Genomic DNA, 18347 nt, shown 5'->3' with positions numbered 1-18347 from the left:
GTGGTGACTCTCGCAGTGGGGATAATCTCCTCCGCTAGCATAAATGAGCTGATCTAGCTCGAGGCGACCTGCTGAAGTTCAAACCGAGTGAAAAGGAGTGAAAAGCTACTTAAATAATGGTTTAATTAAATAATGTAACAGGATCCAAAGGAAGTCTTAGTGAAACTTACCACCAAATTCCCACTTCATTTTGCGTGTATGGATTGTAAATTGCTAGTAAACTTTACTTGCAATTTACAATTTACTTACTTATTCTGCTTCCCACTGTCCTACTATAGCTATACTATGAGCTGTTGTTTCAAGATGTGACAGACATGAAGGTTTAGACTGCTGGTTGGATTTATAAACATTTTAAAAATATAACCCTGAAGTTCAGAAAATGGAACCTTCTGTGTAATATAGCAGAAATTTGTGGGGAAAAATGGGGAAAATTCACAGCATCAAATAGCATCTTTTGCCAAAACAGCAGCTGAAAAAGTAAAAACGTAAATATTTAGTAAGTGATTATCATTCATCACTTCTAATGATGATTAAGTCTTTTAATTGGATTGGAAAGTGGTTGTTTCAGCACTAGTTCCAGCCCCACATATGTGAAATGCGTGTATCTGATGACCGTCAGACAGATGAAATGAAGATGATCCTTCGCTCCCTGTGGCTTTGCGTTAGATCCTCTATTGGTTTCCTAGAGAGCTTCCCACAATGCCCCAGGCAGTGGCGATTACAGCGTGCTAAATGCCAACCCCACTGTCAATGACTCCTACACAGCCTAATGAGGCAGAGCATCCATGCTGTAATTGTCATTTGTTTAGATCTCACATGAAGGTGTGAAGACAGGAATTAAACTACCACGGAGAATCACGCTGACTGAACTGTATGTGTGTGAGGTGAGTTCTAGCGCTGTGCGTGTGTGTCGCCGGGACGCCGCGTTTTCATTTGCACGTGTCGTGTGACGTCAGAGAGATTCATGTGTAAAAATAGACTTCCTTTGCAGAGGTCTTCACACATGAATGGACAGAAACACTCACACACAGATGTTCTCCCCTCATCAGTGTAGCATCAAATAAACAGCAACACACAGAGACAGATGAACGCGCTGAGCAAAGGCAGGTTGTATAGTTGTGTAAGCAAACATATACCAGAGAGGTTAACGGAGTCTGACATCTCACAGGAATTTGAAGCAGCTCATCGGACCACTTGCTGAATCCTTTTCATTTCTCTTAACATTACACGTTTGCTTCATGCATTTCTGGCACACAGTATTCCTTACCGAGGCTTTTTGCTTTCAAATCTCTTCTCCTCTGTCTTTGCTGAAAGGAGAGCGCTTACTGCAGAAAACAATATTGCGACAGTGTGTCAGCTCACAGGACAAAAATAGATATAGAAACAGCTTTAATTACTTGCACACCAGAAGAGACGTGTACTCACTATGGAGAACTGTGTCAGCCCTCTTTTCTAAAATATTTTTCTAGGAAGAGGAGGTGCTGTGATTTACTGAAATATGTGCAGCGTTGATCAAAATCAGACAGTATTTTTCTGAATCCATCCCTTTTGACAAGATCCTTTGAAGTGATCCTAAACCACGACAGAGCCTCCACCGTGTTTTACAGGTAGCTGTGGACGCTCACTGTCCCTCCTCCTGCTAGGAGCAGCACATGGATCAACTGAAGGCAGATGCATCTCTCAGGCCCCGTGTCATTCTTTCCTGGATTTTTTCCTGTTTCTTAAGGACATGACTTAACATTGCTTAACAAACAAAGAAATCTTCCTCTAAATATTATCAGGTACAAAGACCGGACTGAAAACGAATGAAAAAAGGTCCAAAGAAATAATTTGAAAGGCTTCCTCAAAGCCTGGTGAACAATTGCAAAGTTGAATATTAAAATAAAATCTGGATCCTTGTGAATAAACTATAAAGAAATGAGGGATGGCTTAAAAAACTTAACTTAAAATACCGACAATGCTCTATTTTTTTTAACCATATGTTATTATTTTTGTGGTTTCACTGATTTCTTTAAGCATTTAGCCTGAATAAAAATTGTTTTTCAGACTGAAAGTTAAAGAAAACAGTTAACCCAAACAATAAACTTATTACTAATCATTTAAGAAAATAATTTCCAGATTAACTGATAATAAAAAATAACCCGTGAATGTAGATCCACGTCTCCAACAGATCTAGATCAGCAGTGGTTTAATCTTTTGTCTCTTTCTGTTAGTTGGAAGAAGATGAAGTCAGGGGGAGATTGTTAATGTTGCACTGGAGCCAGATCTCCTCTGCTGGCACACTTGGCACAGCTTTAGTTTCCTGCTGTAGTGAATAATTTTGGCAGGTGCAGCATCAGCAGGAAATCAACAAACCCTACGTGCTGTTTCTTTTGTATTGTCAGCAGTGAAATGGTGATTGTTGTATTTGCAGTTAAATTGTGAATAAAATGCTCTATCAGAGTGAAGTAAACGGCATTGTTGCTATTTAAACCTGATAGTGCAATTATCAGTGTACAGACCTATCACTTGATTTAGACAAGTGCATCACATCTACAAGCCAGTTTTGTGAACGTGGTTTGAGAGGTTGTGGAGATTATGAGTTTTTCTGTTACGTCTGTTTTCTATGTGAGCATTTCTGATTTTCTTTACCTGACTCCCTGTTCCTGTGTTGGTTATTAGGTTTGTCTAAAACCAGGAAGCACGAATAGCATCAGGACGTCAATTCAGTGTGCTGCAGTGCTGTTTTTTTCTACAGCTGTGTGAAGTCTCACTTTTTCTCTCAGAAAATGTTCTCGCCGCCTGTATTAGCACGTTAACATGGGGATAAAAATATTTAGAGCAATGACACAGAGTTGCAAAACCTACAGCGCCGTTCGCCTCAGAATGAAGCATCTGTGGAAACATCATCGAGCTATTATTAGTTATTCATCCTTTAACCCTGTGAAAAAAAAGAGGAATGTAACCGGATTTTGAGCATGTGTGCTGCAAAGTGGCTTCCTTTATGTGACTAACTGCGAGCACATTGCTATTTTTCGGAGCTCAGCTGCTGTCGTGATGATGAGTTTGATGTCAGTATCAAAGAGCTGAAGATGTCCAGTTCTGTCTGATTTGCCTCGTTTTCTTTCTTTCTGTCAGGTTCCACAGTGACAAAAGTGTGACCGCTCAGATCCACACGCACACACGTCATAAGAAGGCTTACGCAAGAGTTTTGACTCTGTTCCTGCTCGACATTGTTCTGCTCTTCAGGCCTTTTTTTACTCAAAAACAAAATCCTCAGCCCTGACCTGAAACCACCATGTCTGGGAAGGAGCGCAGCCCCCGCCATCGGCCATGGTCGGTCTACCGGGCTAATACGTTTGATCTCTCTGCTGAGATGATGGGGTTGGCTCTCTCAGGTAACCAAGTAACTGCTACCATGGTAACCTTACTTCATTGATAACAAAACTGTAAAGAGCTTCTGCTCATCTCTGTTTCGCTCTCTTCCCCACAGGCAGCAGTCAGGACCCTGATGAGCCGGTGCTGGAGTTCAGCGTGGGTATGTTCAGGATGTGTTTGTAGATATTGTTGCTGCACCTTACTGATGCACCAGACTGTTTATTATGTTCTACTAGAATTAATATGGTAGTGTTCAAATTATTTTATTTTGATCGATCCACAAATGCACGAGCATTTATGCAGCTAATGCTTGATATCAGAGTCCCTGTAGAAGCAGGACTCACCACTCAGCAGCCATCTTGGAGACACCCATAAGCACTTCATTTGGCAGTTAATTTAATTAGTCACAGCACAATAAAAATCCCCACAATAAGGAAATATTGAAACTTTTTTTTAACTCTTAAACCACATATCATCTTCCACTGCTGTCTCTGGATTTTGTCTCTGTTGATGTTCCTTAATCCTCTAAAGCATATTAACAAGTCACAGTGCTGCCAACACTCCAAAACCAAAAACTCATTTATGCATCATATGTCTGCAGCTATCTGAAGTCCACAGCTGGTTAACTCTTCTCGAATGCACTGTTTGGGTGTTTCAAAATGATTCCTTTGACATAGGGATGCATCATCCTACAAAGCTACACTAATCTGTCATTAAGACTTTGGAGTAAGGTGCTGCTTATCCTCAACTCTGTGCAGCATTTAAGCATTTTTTAGATCGTCCCACTGCTCAGCATAAATTGCTAGATGCAGATGCAGTGAGGCAGACATAGACAAAAAACAAACCTTTATTTAGGATGATTTGAGAGGCCAGAATTACAAAGTCTGCAAGATGGTGAGGAAGCTGAAACCCAGAGTTAAGCTAACAAGATACAGGTGAACATCATCATAGACAATGAGATAGACGAGGAAGTTAAATGAAGTAAAGTTAAACACGGGACACTAGAGACAAGTATCAAAATAAAACAGGAAGTGAAACATGGACACATGAATGAACTTAAAATAGTGGAGTTGACACAGAATGGTACAGGAAAATACTGAGGAGCAGTATTAAACTGAAACTATGAACCAAAGATTTAATACACATGAAAGTCAAGGTGAAAAATGATAAACAACAAGGAGGAGAACATCTTGAATAAGAACTCTATATCCAAAATACTATCTTTGTTTTTTTGCAGTGAGTTTTCAGCTCACTGTTTTCAGTGAACGCTGATAGTCAGTCAGCTAGTTAGTGAACATTTAAGAGCGTTTCGCAGCTGAAGAGCCAGAAAGTTCCCTAATAAGCAGTAAGAGAGCAAAAAATAAGACAGAGAGAGAAATGAGGCCAGAAACAGAAACTAAGGGGATAATAGTTCAGCAGTTTTAAAAAAATATTTTGCCTCACTACCATTAACTGGCTAAAAATGTTTAAATATTCTACTTTAAAACATGATGATTTGACTGCGATGCTGTGTTTTTGTTTTTTCATTCTCAGTCAGTTTAAGAAAAACTCATAAACATGATGTGTCCCCATAATTACTGGCTCCTATTTATTTTTTATCCACTAAAGAATTACTCAACAGCTGCTGCTTGTCAAGTACTAACTACTCCAACATACTATATTTAAATCCTCCCATTGCTACAGATTACAGACCATCCCACTGTTAAATCCCCCAGTTTGTAATCGCCTGTGTTTAAATGTCCCTGCAGCCTGCAGTGAGCTGGTGACTCCTGCACTGGACCGTAAGCCGACCAGCTTTGTGGCCGTCAGCTGCACCACTCCGCCCCAGGCCTTCTGGACTAAACACGCTCAGACTGAAATCATAGAGGTATGCTACCTTCTACCTCACTGTCACTTCCTGCCTGCCGTTGGATGCTTACACAGCCTTTTCCCCTCGTCTCTCTGTCTTCAGGGCACCAGTAACCCCATCTTCCTGAGCAGTATAGCTTTCTTTCAGGACTCTCTGATCACTCAGCAGACGCAGGTCAAGCTTTCAGTCTATGACGTAAAGGACCGCTCACAGGGCACGGTAACCCCCCCACCCCCGCCAAGACAATTTCTTACAAAGTCAATAAACTGTCTTTAGATTTTCCATTGCAAAAGTAAATAATGCTCTTCTTTAACAAATCCTTCATAGTTGACGCTCATCTGGGTAAAACCCTCTAAATCCTTTCGGTTTGTGTGCTTTTATGTGACAGATGTACATGCTCGGCTCTGCCATGTTCTCCGTGAAGGAGCTGCTGCAGGACAAGCACCACAGACTGCACCTGACTCTCAGGTAACAGGCACGCAGAGCACAATGTGACTTTTCTGTGTTACGAACTGCAGGTCACATTTGGGTTTTTGGGGATGTTGCACTGACTTGGTTATCGCTTGATTTGTCAGGTCAGCGGAGAACGAGCGCGTGGGCAACATCACTGTCATTGCCTGGCAGATAGAGGAGAAACGTGAGCAGAGAGCTCCTGTCGCAAGATTACAGAGGGGGGATACTGTTAATGGAAGGGTAGGAATTCACAAAAATGACTTTCGAATGAGACTTTGTTTTATAGTTTGTGGCAATATTTGAAATTAAAGTATGAAAATGTATTATTTTTTGTTAATTGATACATTGAGACAATTTCCTGTTTTACTTTTAATTTTTTTCCTGATGTCAAAGTACATGAAACATACCAGGAATAACAGCCACGGGCTTGTGAATGTGCTTGAATTCATTAAAACAATATAAAACAATTTTATTGAACTTCCTGCTTTTTCTGACTTTTTTGGTAATGTAAAGGTCAGCAGCACATCCTTCTTTATGCAAACATTGTTGTTTATGTGTGCCTCAGATGGTTCTGCCTGTGGATGAAAGCCTAACTGAATCCATGGGCATCAAATCCAAGTCGTCCTCTTTGTGTAAAGATCCGCTGCTGAAGGCTGGTGAGTGAACTCTTATGTGAGCTGTTGCTACTCCGAGTTATGGGAAAGTTTCACAACCAGTAACATGTAGTTTGCTGGCAGTAACAATGGCAGTGCTCATTTATATTTTTCCTTGTTTTAGTGTTTGGCGGCGTCATGTCACGGACGTACCGTTTCCCCACTACGGATGGTAACCACCTGCGGATCCTGGAGCAGATGGCAGAGAGCGTCCTCTCCCTGCATATTCCTCGACAGTATGTCAAACTGCTGCTGGAGGAGGATGCTGTCAGGTATAATGTGAAAGATGTGTTGATGCTTTTTGAAGTGATGTCAACATCTAATAAATGCGAACCTTTTAAGAAAGCGTTCTCTGCGTGCTACCATAGACTGTATATAAAAGATGGACGTGGTTCCGTATTGTCGCCAGTTGGTTTGTGGATTTTGAAGCCTCTGGTTTAGTTTTTACCTTCTTGGCATTTTGAAGCTGTAAGTGATCACATTTGGATAGGAGGCTGGATCGCTAAGCTATCAGGTGAAACTAGCATGTTTGGTTGGCACATGCTTCTTGTTTGTACAGTTAGCTTTTACATTTTAAATACTCCACAACTTCACAAACATGTGTAGGAGCAGAGATTCAAATTAGCTTAGGTGATGCCTAGTAAGCAGATGTTTTGCCATCCATCTATCTGTGTACCCACGCATTGATCAGTGAATGATTTTAAGCCAGTTTATTGGTTTCAGTGTCTTTGTTTGCAATGAATCGTTTTGTTCATGGACTGAGAAGATTCTTGATTGGTTTAGTTTGTCTCCCAATATCCTCAGTCTTAGAGGCTATTTCTTTGTTAATGCCTCCTAGCAACATAAGCAGCTTCTTTCTTTCTTTCTCCCAGCTGATCTCTTTTCTGGTGAGCTGCTGCCTCAAAGCAGCATTTTCTGCGGCCACCTCCTGGTTTTCCTTCTTTGAGTCTAGAAGGGCTTGTTGCAGGCTGTGCAGCATGCTGTTGGGAGCATGTGCGTGTTGCTGGGCAGCAAAATCCGGCTCATTTGTTTCAAGTGACTGAAAAACACAAAGTATACATGTGACAGGTAAAAATACTGACCCATCCCAATGCTGTAAACACTCAAAAATATAGGTCTTAACTCACACAACTGAACCGTTTTAGCTGTTTCAGTAAATACAGTCACTCAACACTGAGAACAAATATTAGCAAGCATCTGTATAATAGTCACAAGGTTGTGTCATACAAACTGTAGGTAAATAAAAAGGTATTCAGGCCTGAGATGATGCATTAAACTGTTACTTCGCCTGTTGCATTGTCGCTTTTCTCCATATTGGCTAAACACAGACAGTGTAGACCTGCTGAAGTCAGAGTACTGCTTCAGTGTTTCTCCTGGTTATTTTCTTCAGTCTTATTTCTGTAATTGTTCAAATGGTTTGATTCTGGTTTGGACTTCAGACTGTAATTGATGGAATTCTTTACAATTTTACATCAAAATGTTATTATGTCCTGTTTGATTGAGGGGATCAAAGTGCTGTAGTTGTCGTAGCAACCCAGTTTGTTTGCTCTGTGTAAGAAAAACTTAAACTTGTACAAGTAAGTTAATGTAATTTATTTTTTTTAATGGTCATATTATGTAGCCAGCAGTACCTAATGCTATGTAGCGGACACAATTGTCTGTACGTATAAAATGTAATCATCCACACAAAATAAATTCTGCACGTCTGAAGGCTGTAAGTAGTGATTTGGCTTCAGCTTGATGAATTTATATGAATACATCTCTTTTTATCCCCCTTCTCTAAAAATGCAGTAATTTGATGCTGAAGTCAAAGCAGTCTTTTAAGATCACAGTTTGTTTAGGTCATAAATATTAAGACATGAAACAAAGCTATTTAATACAGACACTTGGGGGGGGGGGAATCTGATAGATTCCAGTTTGTGCATGTAAACAGGTAGTTTTCTTTTCATCTGATACAGGTTTCCCTTGGGCAGTGTTGTTAGAAAACATTGCACACATTTTGCAGATGATACACAGTAATATGTAAGTATCATCTATGATATGCAGATAATGCAGTAGCCAGTCGATGCAAATCACTTATTTAACTACAGGCATGTCTTAAAGACATAAATGCATCCTGTGATTTTCTTCTGCTAAATTCAGACAAGAATGACGTGATTGTACTCGACCCTAAAGAGTCAGAAAGATGCCGTCTAACTAGATACTTACTCTGGATGACATTACCCTGACCTTCAGTAACACTGTAAGAAATCCTGAAGTTATTTTTATATATCAGGATTTGCCCTTCATTGCACACATTGCACAAATATGCAGGGCTGCTTTCTTTCACCTATGCAATGCTGCTAAAATTAGAAACATCCTTTCTCAGAGTGATGCAGCAAGAGTACTGACAGGGATGAGAGATCGTATTTCTCCTATATTTGCTTCTCTTCGTTGGCTCCTTCTAAACCGATGACTGAATTTAAAGTCCTTCTCCTCACAAGGTCATCCCTTAGTTGTACTGCTGTATCCTCAGACTGCTGCAAGACTCCCCATATGTTAATATGCCACTGCTGTATCCTCTCTTTGTTTCTTTCCCCTCAACCCGAACTGGTGACGTGACAGCAGATGGCTTCTACTCCCTGACCCTGGTTTTGTTGGAGGTTTCTTCCTGTTAAAAGGGGATTTGATTGTAGGAGTTTTCTCTCTGATACTGTAGGATCCGGGGTACTCATGTTTGAGCTTTCCAATAAAGGTGACACAGGTCATCCCATATAAATTAGTCCATGTAAATTACTAATTACTGTAATTTATTTATTTGTGGTGTTATTTGCTCCTTTAACTTTGCATTCTTATTGTGTTTTTGTTAGATTTGTGAAGCTCTTCTAGATTAAATTAGAGATAGAGATTAGAGACTAGATTAAATAATAACTGCTTGAGGGTAAAATGCTGCTTAGTACTCCGAACCCCAAAAATGGCAAAGGTTAGAGAAAATGGTTTGAAGAGATATCCGCAGGCTTTCCCTTAATGGTTGACTTTAATGTCTGTAACTGCTTTACTGTTATGTTCATTTGCTCGTTCAGTTTATAACTGAATGAGCAGCACAAAACGCACTCTGTGAGCTGCTCCGTGCATCAGCTGGATGCACTGATTGTTACTGCATGTGCAGGGTGTGCGAGCTGGAAGAACTGGGTGAGCTGTCTCCATGCTGGGAGAACCTCAGGAGGCAGATCATTACTCAGTACCAGACCATCATCCTCACCTACCAGGAGACCATAAGTGACCTGCATGAATATAAGGGTTAGTTCCATAATATACATTGTAAAGGGCCATCACACTGATTTTAAATGTCAAAATTAGTCTTGCACAATGTGACCAAAATGTTTTACAATTGGGGATGTTTCCTGATGTCAGGAAGTAAACAGCATCAACCCCCTAATAAGATAAATGTTACAACATTGAAAATATAGCCTTTCTGACATCATGTGCAGCTGTTAGCGGTTTTTAATCATTATTTTCTCCATCTTCCTTACACAGAATCACAAACAACTGCTTTTTCTCATTTCTGCTGCCCCACAGGTCCGTCATTTAAGTCTAGCACCTTGAAAGCTGAGAGGAAGTTGGAGTTCATCCCCACTAACCTGCATATCCAGAGGATGAGAGTACAGGGAGAGTCTGGTTACGGTAATTTGTCCACAAATGTTTAATGCATGCTTTCTGTAACTTAATATTCATGTTTTTCATGGATTTCCTCCCTTCTTAATTTTATTTTCCAACCTTTAATCAGACCGGACGTACGACGTAGTAACTATTGGTGCGCCCGCAGCACATCATCAAGGCTTTAAAGGCTGCGGTCTCCGAAAGCTGCTGCACAAGCTCGAAGAAGCCAGGAAACAGTGAGTTGTTTGAAACTTGCGTGAGGATTTGGTGGTTGTTTTTCATTTGAAGTTTATAACAAACCTTTTTTTTTTTTAATTCAATCAGAACCCATGGAGAGGAGGGGTGAGGTTCTCTAAATCCTATTACAAGCTTTAAAAGTGGATAAAACCAAACCACACTTGTTTCTCAAGTAACCTCTTTTTCTTTCTTGCACACGCATCAATGCACGCCTGCTGCTCTGCTGGCTCCAGCTCTAAAGCAATGGCATACCAGCCTCAGGATGTTGTAAAAGCAAAGGAGCTGATTGGTCAGATTAACACTCTTAAGACACAAGTGTGTTACTACACTGAACGTCTGTCCCGAGCTGCCAAGGAGCGCTCAGCCAATGCTTTGGAGAGAACTCTGGCCATCCTAACAGAGAAGGTAAGACTGAACTGCAGGGATACTTAATATGTACAGTACTGTGCAAAAGTCTTAAGCCACCATATAATCATATACGATTTTCAAAAGTGCTATTTTATGCCTGTCAAACAGTGTTATATTTGGCATTTTGACAAATTTAACAAAAGTAATGGAAAGAAATTATGTGTTTTGTGATTAGTGCCTAAATTTGCGAATTAGAATCAGCTCTTCAGTTTTATGTTATATGTAAACACAACACCGGTTCATCCCTTGATTTAGGTTCCTTTTTTGTGCTTGAATGATTAATAGGTCAGTGTTAATGGGCTTAACAGCCAAAAACACATTCATCTGTCAACAGTCAGGTACAAGGACTGGACTGAAAGTCTCCAAAGAAATACTTTGAAAGACTTTCAGAAAGCCTGGAGAACTATTTTTGAAGACCAGTTAATAAAAATTGCAACATTAAGATAAAAAGGTCATTAGAGTTAAAGATTCATTAGAATTAAAAGAAAATACAGGAAAGGATTCTAAAAACCTGACAAACTAACAAGGACTGAGGGAACTCACACAGATTAAATCCACACCAAGCAGAGAAAAGCACAGAGTAAAAACATAAAAGGTGACGTAAAGAAAAAACCTTCAAAATAAAACAGGAAGTGACTGGAAGAGACACACAGGAGAGGGCACTGAAACCACAGAGAAATGAAAAAATAATAAATGAATGATGTTGCAGATTACAGCCAGTGCACTAGCACTATATATCACGACAATGCTGACATCACTGTGACTGCCAGGCAACCTCTGACTCACACAAACACAGACTGACCAGGATGAAAAATTTATTCAGCTTCATTTTATTACCTTTAAGAGCCAGTTAATAAATGTTAATGTGTTAACGTGCTTTCATGTAATGTCTGTAGTGTAACATTTCTCAGTATAACTTATCCGTCTCCGTCTGTCCTGCACCGCTGCTCCTGTAGACTCGTCAGCTCGTGACCGTGTGCGACTCCAAGCTGCTGTCCACAGCCATCGTGGCTCTGGCAGCAGCCCGCCCAGAGTTCTCTCAGCAAAGCACCCCGTCGCCATCCTCCTCCTCCCTCTCGCCCTCCTCTCGCTCTCCGTCCCGCTCCCCCTCTCGTCACCCCACCTCGCCCTCTCGTGCTACCACCTCACCCTCTCGCCACACAGCTCCTCTGGAGGGCAGTGAAGGGACTAAAAACAAGCGCGCTTCCATGCAGGCAGATTTGCATGAAGAGGAGTGGGTAAGAGAGGAGTCCATCTGCCACTTTTGGTTAATAATGTTTTTTATATGCATGTATATATGTTTGATTTGATTGATGGTTATTTGTGCAGGAGAAGATTTGGCTAAACGTGGATAAAAGCTTGGAGTGTGTGATCCAGAGAGTGGACAGGCTGCTGCAGCGGGACAAACTCCAGAGTGACAGCAGCTCTGAGGACGTCTTCCTGCTCGCCAGTGACGAGCCGGGTAACGCTAAGAAAGGTAAACGCACGTAGACAAGACGTGGATTTTTGCATGAATCCACGTACTGAGTGAGCTCAGCCGTCTAATACGAACAAAGGTACAGGTATAAACTTTCAGGAGTCTCCAGACGTCATCATCATTATCATCCCTCTCAACTATCCTGAAGCAGACCCTGGCATGCTGTCTCAGTCCTGTTAATCATCTCTATTGTTTAACAGCTGAAATAAATCTTTAAGATACAAGTACAAGTGGAAATCTGTCCGTATCCAAACATTTTTATGTTCTCTCATTTGCAGAAAGCAGCCCAGAGGTTGAAAAGTCATCCCCAGGTAGGAGCACTGTTTCCTTTACGAACAGTAGGTACATGAAAAAGTATCACAGTGCAAGAACCGATGATTAAAAAGAGGCAGAGTAGATTAAAAAACACACACAACTGTAATTAGAAGGAAAAAGACATCACATGTAATGTCACATGTAAGCAGATCTTTAAAAGAGGAGGCAAAAACACGGTGTCTTCAACATTCTCAGTCTCAACTTTGGAACAGCCAGGAGGGCTGCAGGACCTGAGGCTGCTAACTGGTTAAATAAAATGTTTCTGCTACATAGCCTGGGCCCAGATCTAGACCTGCTTTGAGAGTGATCAGTATTAAATTAAATGATAAAAGCCTATAGTGAGACTGTGGAGAGAGCCAGGATAGCAGCGATGTGATAGTTTCTGCAAAAAGCAGCAACATCTGATAGAATCAGGAGAGATCTCTCACTTTTACACTGATGTTTGACTGATGCAGGCAAAAAAACCCTTTTTTTTTCTCTGTAATTCTTTTGTTCGTCCTCCAAATTATTGCTATTTTTAAATAAACCATAAAAAAGAAAGATGTTTAATGAAAACTGCACAAATCATTTTATATTTGCAGACACTGTGGGGTTGTGTGTATAGCTATTACTTCAGCCATTTGTTCAGGCTATTTCAGGATTTCTGATAGAAATGTCCTCTCAAATCCCTGCAGGTGAGTGGAGCGACGCCCTGTATCCTCTCCTCACCACGCTGACAGATTGCGTGTCTCTGATGAGCGACAAAGCCAAGAAAGCCATGGTGTTTCTGCTGATGCAGGACAGCGCCCCCACCATCGCCATGAGCCTCACCCTGCAGTACCGCCGCGACGTCGTCTTCTGCCAGACGGTCTGCCGCTAACTGCTATGACTGTTACATGTACAGTGCATGAAACCCGTGCACGTGTAGGCTTGGACGTTTGTCATTACTCAACGATTGTGATGATGTGATGTGTGCCGTTTACAGCTCACCGCTCTGATCTGCGGCTTCATTTTGAAGCTGAGGAACTGCCTCTGTGACTCAGGCTTCCTCAGGCAGCTGCACACCATCGGCCTGCTGGTGCAGTATGAGGGCCTGCTCAGCACTTATGGTAACTTTGTTTGTGCATGTTTGTGTATATAGAAATATGTAAAATCACAAAAGACTGTGTGCATCTTCCACTAATGATCTCCATGAAATTACACAGAAAATATTGTTATTATTATTTTTAGTAAAATTATTTTCAAAGCATTGCACTTCAAATAATAATAAGAATGAAAAAACTATAATTTCTATAGTATAATTTTTTTAAAGGTAATAGTTGACTTAGGATCCGTTTAGAGGTACAAAAATTCAAAAGCTGCTGAAAAACTAATATAAAACTGGTTACAAAGCTTCCTTTAGCAAACTAAGTTTTGTGGTTTTTAATGTCTTTTAATATTAAAAGTCAATCAGAATTGACTCCCTGTCCATGCCCTGATTTTGTTCTTCCTTTGCCACATAAATGAAGGCGAGGAGCTGGCCATGTTGGAGGACATGAGCGTCGGAGTGATGGACCTGAGAAATGTCACCTTTAAAGTTACCCAGGCAACTTCTGGTTTCAGCCCCGACATGCTGCCGGTAATTACGGGAAACAGGAGCGGCTTTAACGTCAGGGTCCCGATGCCCGGGGCGATGTTTGACATGCTGCCACGAGAGATCCAAAATGGGATGCTGCTGCGAGTTCAGCCCGTCCTGTTCAACGTTGGCATTAACGAACAGCAGACTCTGGCTGAGAAGTGAGTCACTGAGACTAGAGGGCAGGAAAGGTAGAAAGAGATACCCATGCCAAGCTTGATAGGTCAGTCGCAAAAAGGCCAGTGAGCAGCACATTCGGCTTTAAAGCATATTTTTAAACCTCTGGCTGAATGAGGCTTGTTCACTGCATGGTCACTGCATAAATGTTCTCTCTTGCTAGACAACAAATTTTGATTTTTCTTAAAAAATGACTGTAAAGATGAGATTTTAAGTTACTAACATTTAAAAACTGGGTTGATACATATGTGCGCTCGTTTTTATTGATGTTGCATTAAACTTTGAATGGCTGTGCTGGAAGTGAACCTCCTTCAGTACAGAAAAGCCAGACAGCAGCAGGCTATGTGTTATATTAATGAAAACTTTTAACTCTTAAATCATGCGTGTGTGCAGGTTCGGAGACACATCGCTGCAAGATGTCATCAACATGGAAAGCATGACTCGCCTCAGCTCATACTACGACCAGTTTAAAGAGGTCCTTCCAGAAGACTGTGAGTGAAATACATAATTTATTAGTGAGAAAAGTGTATTTCCCCCCCTTTTTTTTTGTTCTTTGCTCACCACTCGTCCTCTGCCATCTCCTCAGGTCTCCCTCGCTCTCGTAGTACCACCAGCGTGCCCGAGCTGCTCAAACTGCTGAGCCAGAACGTGAACACCAAGAAGAACAAGAACGTGGAGATCCTGTGGCAAGCAGCTGAGGTAGACTCATCATCACTGCCTCTAATTCTAGCCCCTGAGGCGTAAAAGCTCTGCCTCCTTCTTCTAATCTCTTCCTCCGAATCCCCAAAGGTGTGTCGCCGCTTGAACGGAGTGCGTTTTACCAGCTGTAAGAGCGCTAAGGACCGCACAGCCATGTCTGTGACCCTGGAACAGTGTCAGATCCTGCAGCAGGAGCACGCCCTGGCCCCACAGGTCTTCTATCAGGCCTTGGACTGTATGCGCAGGTCAGTATCTACACCTAAAACACACTGGAAAAATAGTAATTTGCCAAAAAAGGGAAAAGAAAAAAAAAAGTATGACTTCTGTCTCACAGCGAGGGCTGCAGGAGAGAGAACACCATGAAGAATGTGGGATGTCGTAAATATGCCTTTAACGCCCTCCAGCTTAAGGCCTTTCCCAAACAATACCGCCCTCCAGAGGGGACATATGGGAAGGTCGAAACCTAAGCGGACTCTGCTATTTGGCAGAAACCAAAAGACTGTAAGGGGATGAAGAAGATGGCGCCACACAAACAAAAGCACCAACACAAACTGGAACAGCAGCCCTTTGTTCTGTGCTTAGTCATTGTTAAGATAATAAATGTCCAAGTGCCAGTGCTCACTGTAGATCATTTTCTAGCAGACTCCCCTCTCCTCTCAGTAGTATTAGATTCAAACACTTTTCACACATACTTCACAGCCACAGTCGGCGTTCTGTGTTACTTCGTAGCCAGTGTGCAGACAGTGTTTGCTGCTGTACCAGTTGTAGCATCGGGAAGCGTACAGTCTCTCTGGATTTATTTTAAGGAGACGTGCAAAAGCCTTTAGTTTTAGAAGAAAAAAGATGTGGCACACAGATGTATTTGTACTCAGCAGAGCAGCTTTTGTTGACGCTATCACACCATCAGTTAAGAAGTGAGACTGCTGATTATCTACAAAACATAAAACGCATTGAGCCCTTTTCAGACATTGGATTCCCACTGGCTTTACCTAGTGTGTCATTGACGCAAAAGTCATTTTACTTTTCATGTTCATCACATAAATCACTTCTTTCAGTTGGTCCCTTATCCCAAAGGGTTCACCACAGCAGGTAGCTCTGGATGTATGATCTGTTTTCTTTCCTGACTCAATCCCAAAGAGGAGTTTGTATCACCAGCTGGATGTGAATCTGAAACATTTTGCTTGGCAAGCACACATGTGTAAACCACCACACTAACAGAGCCTCAGACATACTGTGGGGGTAATAATCATTTGATCCCTTGCTCAATGGAGAGAGACAGAATATGAACCAAAAATCCAGAAGAAAAATCATAAAAAATTATATATTGATTTGCATGGCAGAGCTTGTGTATCAGTGTGGAGATGCTGCTGTGGTGTTTTAGGTTGTCAGCTGAAAGGAGATATCTTCTTTTCTGAAGTCACTGTTGTGAACCAAAGCCTAAAACAACTGAAGTCTGCTGATTTCTGGATTCTGTCTTGGCTATTTCTTAGGCAGGAAGCCTAAGGTTCAGATGTTGCCAGACTGTAAGGAGTGCATGTCTGAAAGGGGCTTTAAATTTATGTGCATATTGATCTGTGCCTCACCACAAACACAGCATGTGTGGTTTACATCAAGCCAAGCCTAAAGCACTGAGGTACAATATAAATCCACTACGTAAAACAATTTCCATCTCATAGATTTTTGTCCTCTGTCCTACTTCTTTTGGCAAATGACAGGGAATAATATTGGAACAGATATTAAGGTTTGTTCTTTTTGATCAACATATAAAGACAAGTTTAAAAGACAAGAGAAGCTAGCAAGATGTCACGGGATGCTAATGACCTATCTCCTGCTGTTAACTTTAAATCCACTCTAGGCAACATACAGGTCAATAAAGTTCATCAGAGCAAGCGTAGTCACTTGTTAGAGATGTTTCTCTGGAGATAAGCTGCTCAGCAGAATCTGCAGGAGTTGTTAAAATCAAAGAGCTTATTTTGTTTATTTTCCTTAGGCAGCCGTCTCTTTGTCTTTCTACAAACACGTGAATATTCTGCACCACATCACTCCAATACAAGCACAGTTCTTTGACGAGTACGGCATATATCTGACACGACTCTGACATTTTTATTGAAATGATGTCTTACCTAACTTCTGATGTTCTTCTGATGCTATGCTGGAAGCATTAAAGGAGAACTTGTGGACAAATGGTGGGCTTCAGAGTGGTCCATCACTTTATTCCACAACTCTAACATGTCTAAGGAAACATTTCTGCAGGATCATATGCAGCGCTATGGTGGTTTAAGAGCCCTTCAAACTTCAAAAGGTTTTCATTGATTAAAGCAATGTGTGTCTTGGTTTTTCTCAGTTCTCTGAAAAATTATGCAGAAGTTCTTGATTAGAATCAGAAATCTTATTCGTTTTGCCTGCATGAAAAGATCTTCAGCTATATGTTATTGCAGCTGTACACCTCTGCAGTGATGTATGGGATATATGCAGTTTTGACTATCAATGAGAAGTTGATAAAGGTTTTTAGACTCAAGTGAAATAATGCATATTGCATTATTGTGATAACGAACACCTCTTTTGTTTTCTGTTTATTAGCTGTTTGCTTAAATTCTATAATGTGCAATACTTGCAGAGAAAGGGGTTTTATTTTGACTATGTTGTTTATGTTCACATGGCTGGTGCTGCCAAATGCTGTTCTAGTTTCATCCATTGTTATCGAGTAAGTTATGACTTTGATCTGACCAGTTGTATGTGCAAACAGGATGAACAGGTTGCCTAGCAGCGACCTGGACACCACAAAGGTATGAACTGAAGCTGGATAATGAATAAAGGCTTGTCAATGGCAAAGTGGTGTGTCTGTGAATTATGCATTATGGTTAATTTATGGCACGGTGACATGTTGGTGCAGTGGTTAGCACTGTTGCCTGCTCCTGTGCCTGGGTGGGTTCTTTCTTGGTACTCTGGATACCTCCCACAGTCAAAAGACATCCATTAAAATCCATTAAAAAGTGATAGAAAACTCATATGAAGAAAAAGAGGTCTTTTGCTTTAACCAGCCTACATCAGTTTACTTCAAACAGCCAGCCAAATTTACTGTATGAAGCACCCTAGTTTCACCTAGTCAAAAACAAAGGACAAGGTGACTGAGCTAATTTGGGACACTGGGGTAAAACAGGCACTTAAACAGGGAACAGTGGAGCTGGCACTAAGTAAAATGAATGTAAAAGCATTGGAGGTGGGACAAGGGTCAGAGGGAAGGCATATTTAATATACAGGGAAAATGGGGCAAAGAAAAGCAACTGGATGAGATAGAAAGGGAGAAATTAAATTCTCAAGACTGATGAAGTCAAATGAGGATAACTGCTGCAGTAAATGTAAGAAATCTTCCATCATGAATAAATACAAAATTACAGAGTTCTGGTAGCTCACTGCTGAGATGTATAATCTACATCATTCATAGTAAATGTCCTTTTTCCTTCACATAGATCCATTGTACAAAAAAAA

At 41.1% G+C, this 18347-nt stretch overlaps 1 protein-coding gene across 1 annotated transcript in view; it reads left to right on the top strand.

Annotated features, from left to right (window-relative positions):
- Positions 1 to 17690, top strand: part of inpp4aa (inositol polyphosphate-4-phosphatase type I Aa) — a 25011-nt gene extending 7321 nt beyond the window's left edge. Inside the window, exons 2-24 of the mRNA XM_005945082.2 lie at positions 3118 to 3377; positions 3473 to 3517; positions 5106 to 5224; positions 5309 to 5425; positions 5595 to 5674; positions 5782 to 5899; positions 6225 to 6315; positions 6437 to 6584; positions 9461 to 9591; positions 9871 to 9975; positions 10079 to 10187; positions 10276 to 10293; positions 10422 to 10593; positions 11553 to 11834; positions 11926 to 12073; positions 12352 to 12384; positions 13063 to 13235; positions 13353 to 13476; positions 13876 to 14143; positions 14553 to 14650; positions 14746 to 14858; positions 14949 to 15103; positions 15193 to 17690. Of these exons, the coding sequence (XP_005945144.1) occupies positions 3278 to 3377; positions 3473 to 3517; positions 5106 to 5224; positions 5309 to 5425; positions 5595 to 5674; positions 5782 to 5899; positions 6225 to 6315; positions 6437 to 6584; positions 9461 to 9591; positions 9871 to 9975; positions 10079 to 10187; positions 10276 to 10293; positions 10422 to 10593; positions 11553 to 11834; positions 11926 to 12073; positions 12352 to 12384; positions 13063 to 13235; positions 13353 to 13476; positions 13876 to 14143; positions 14553 to 14650; positions 14746 to 14858; positions 14949 to 15103; positions 15193 to 15325 (2880 nt within the window). The 5' untranslated portion in view covers positions 3118 to 3277 and the 3' untranslated portion in view covers positions 15326 to 17690. The remainder of the gene's footprint in view (positions 1 to 3117; positions 3378 to 3472; positions 3518 to 5105; positions 5225 to 5308; positions 5426 to 5594; positions 5675 to 5781; positions 5900 to 6224; positions 6316 to 6436; positions 6585 to 9460; positions 9592 to 9870; positions 9976 to 10078; positions 10188 to 10275; positions 10294 to 10421; positions 10594 to 11552; positions 11835 to 11925; positions 12074 to 12351; positions 12385 to 13062; positions 13236 to 13352; positions 13477 to 13875; positions 14144 to 14552; positions 14651 to 14745; positions 14859 to 14948; positions 15104 to 15192) is intronic.
- Positions 17691 to 18347: the final 657 nt, after the last annotated feature.

This window comes from Haplochromis burtoni, unplaced genomic scaffold, assembly GCF_018398535.1.
Source record: "Haplochromis burtoni strain Fernald_Lab_line unplaced genomic scaffold, NCSU_Asbu1 Contig_432, whole genome shotgun sequence".
Classification (NCBI taxonomy): Eukaryota; Metazoa; Chordata; class Actinopteri; order Cichliformes; family Cichlidae; genus Haplochromis; species Haplochromis burtoni.
The sequence above is the reverse complement of the archived record's forward strand: the minus strand, read 5'-3'. Positions and strand labels throughout refer to the sequence as shown.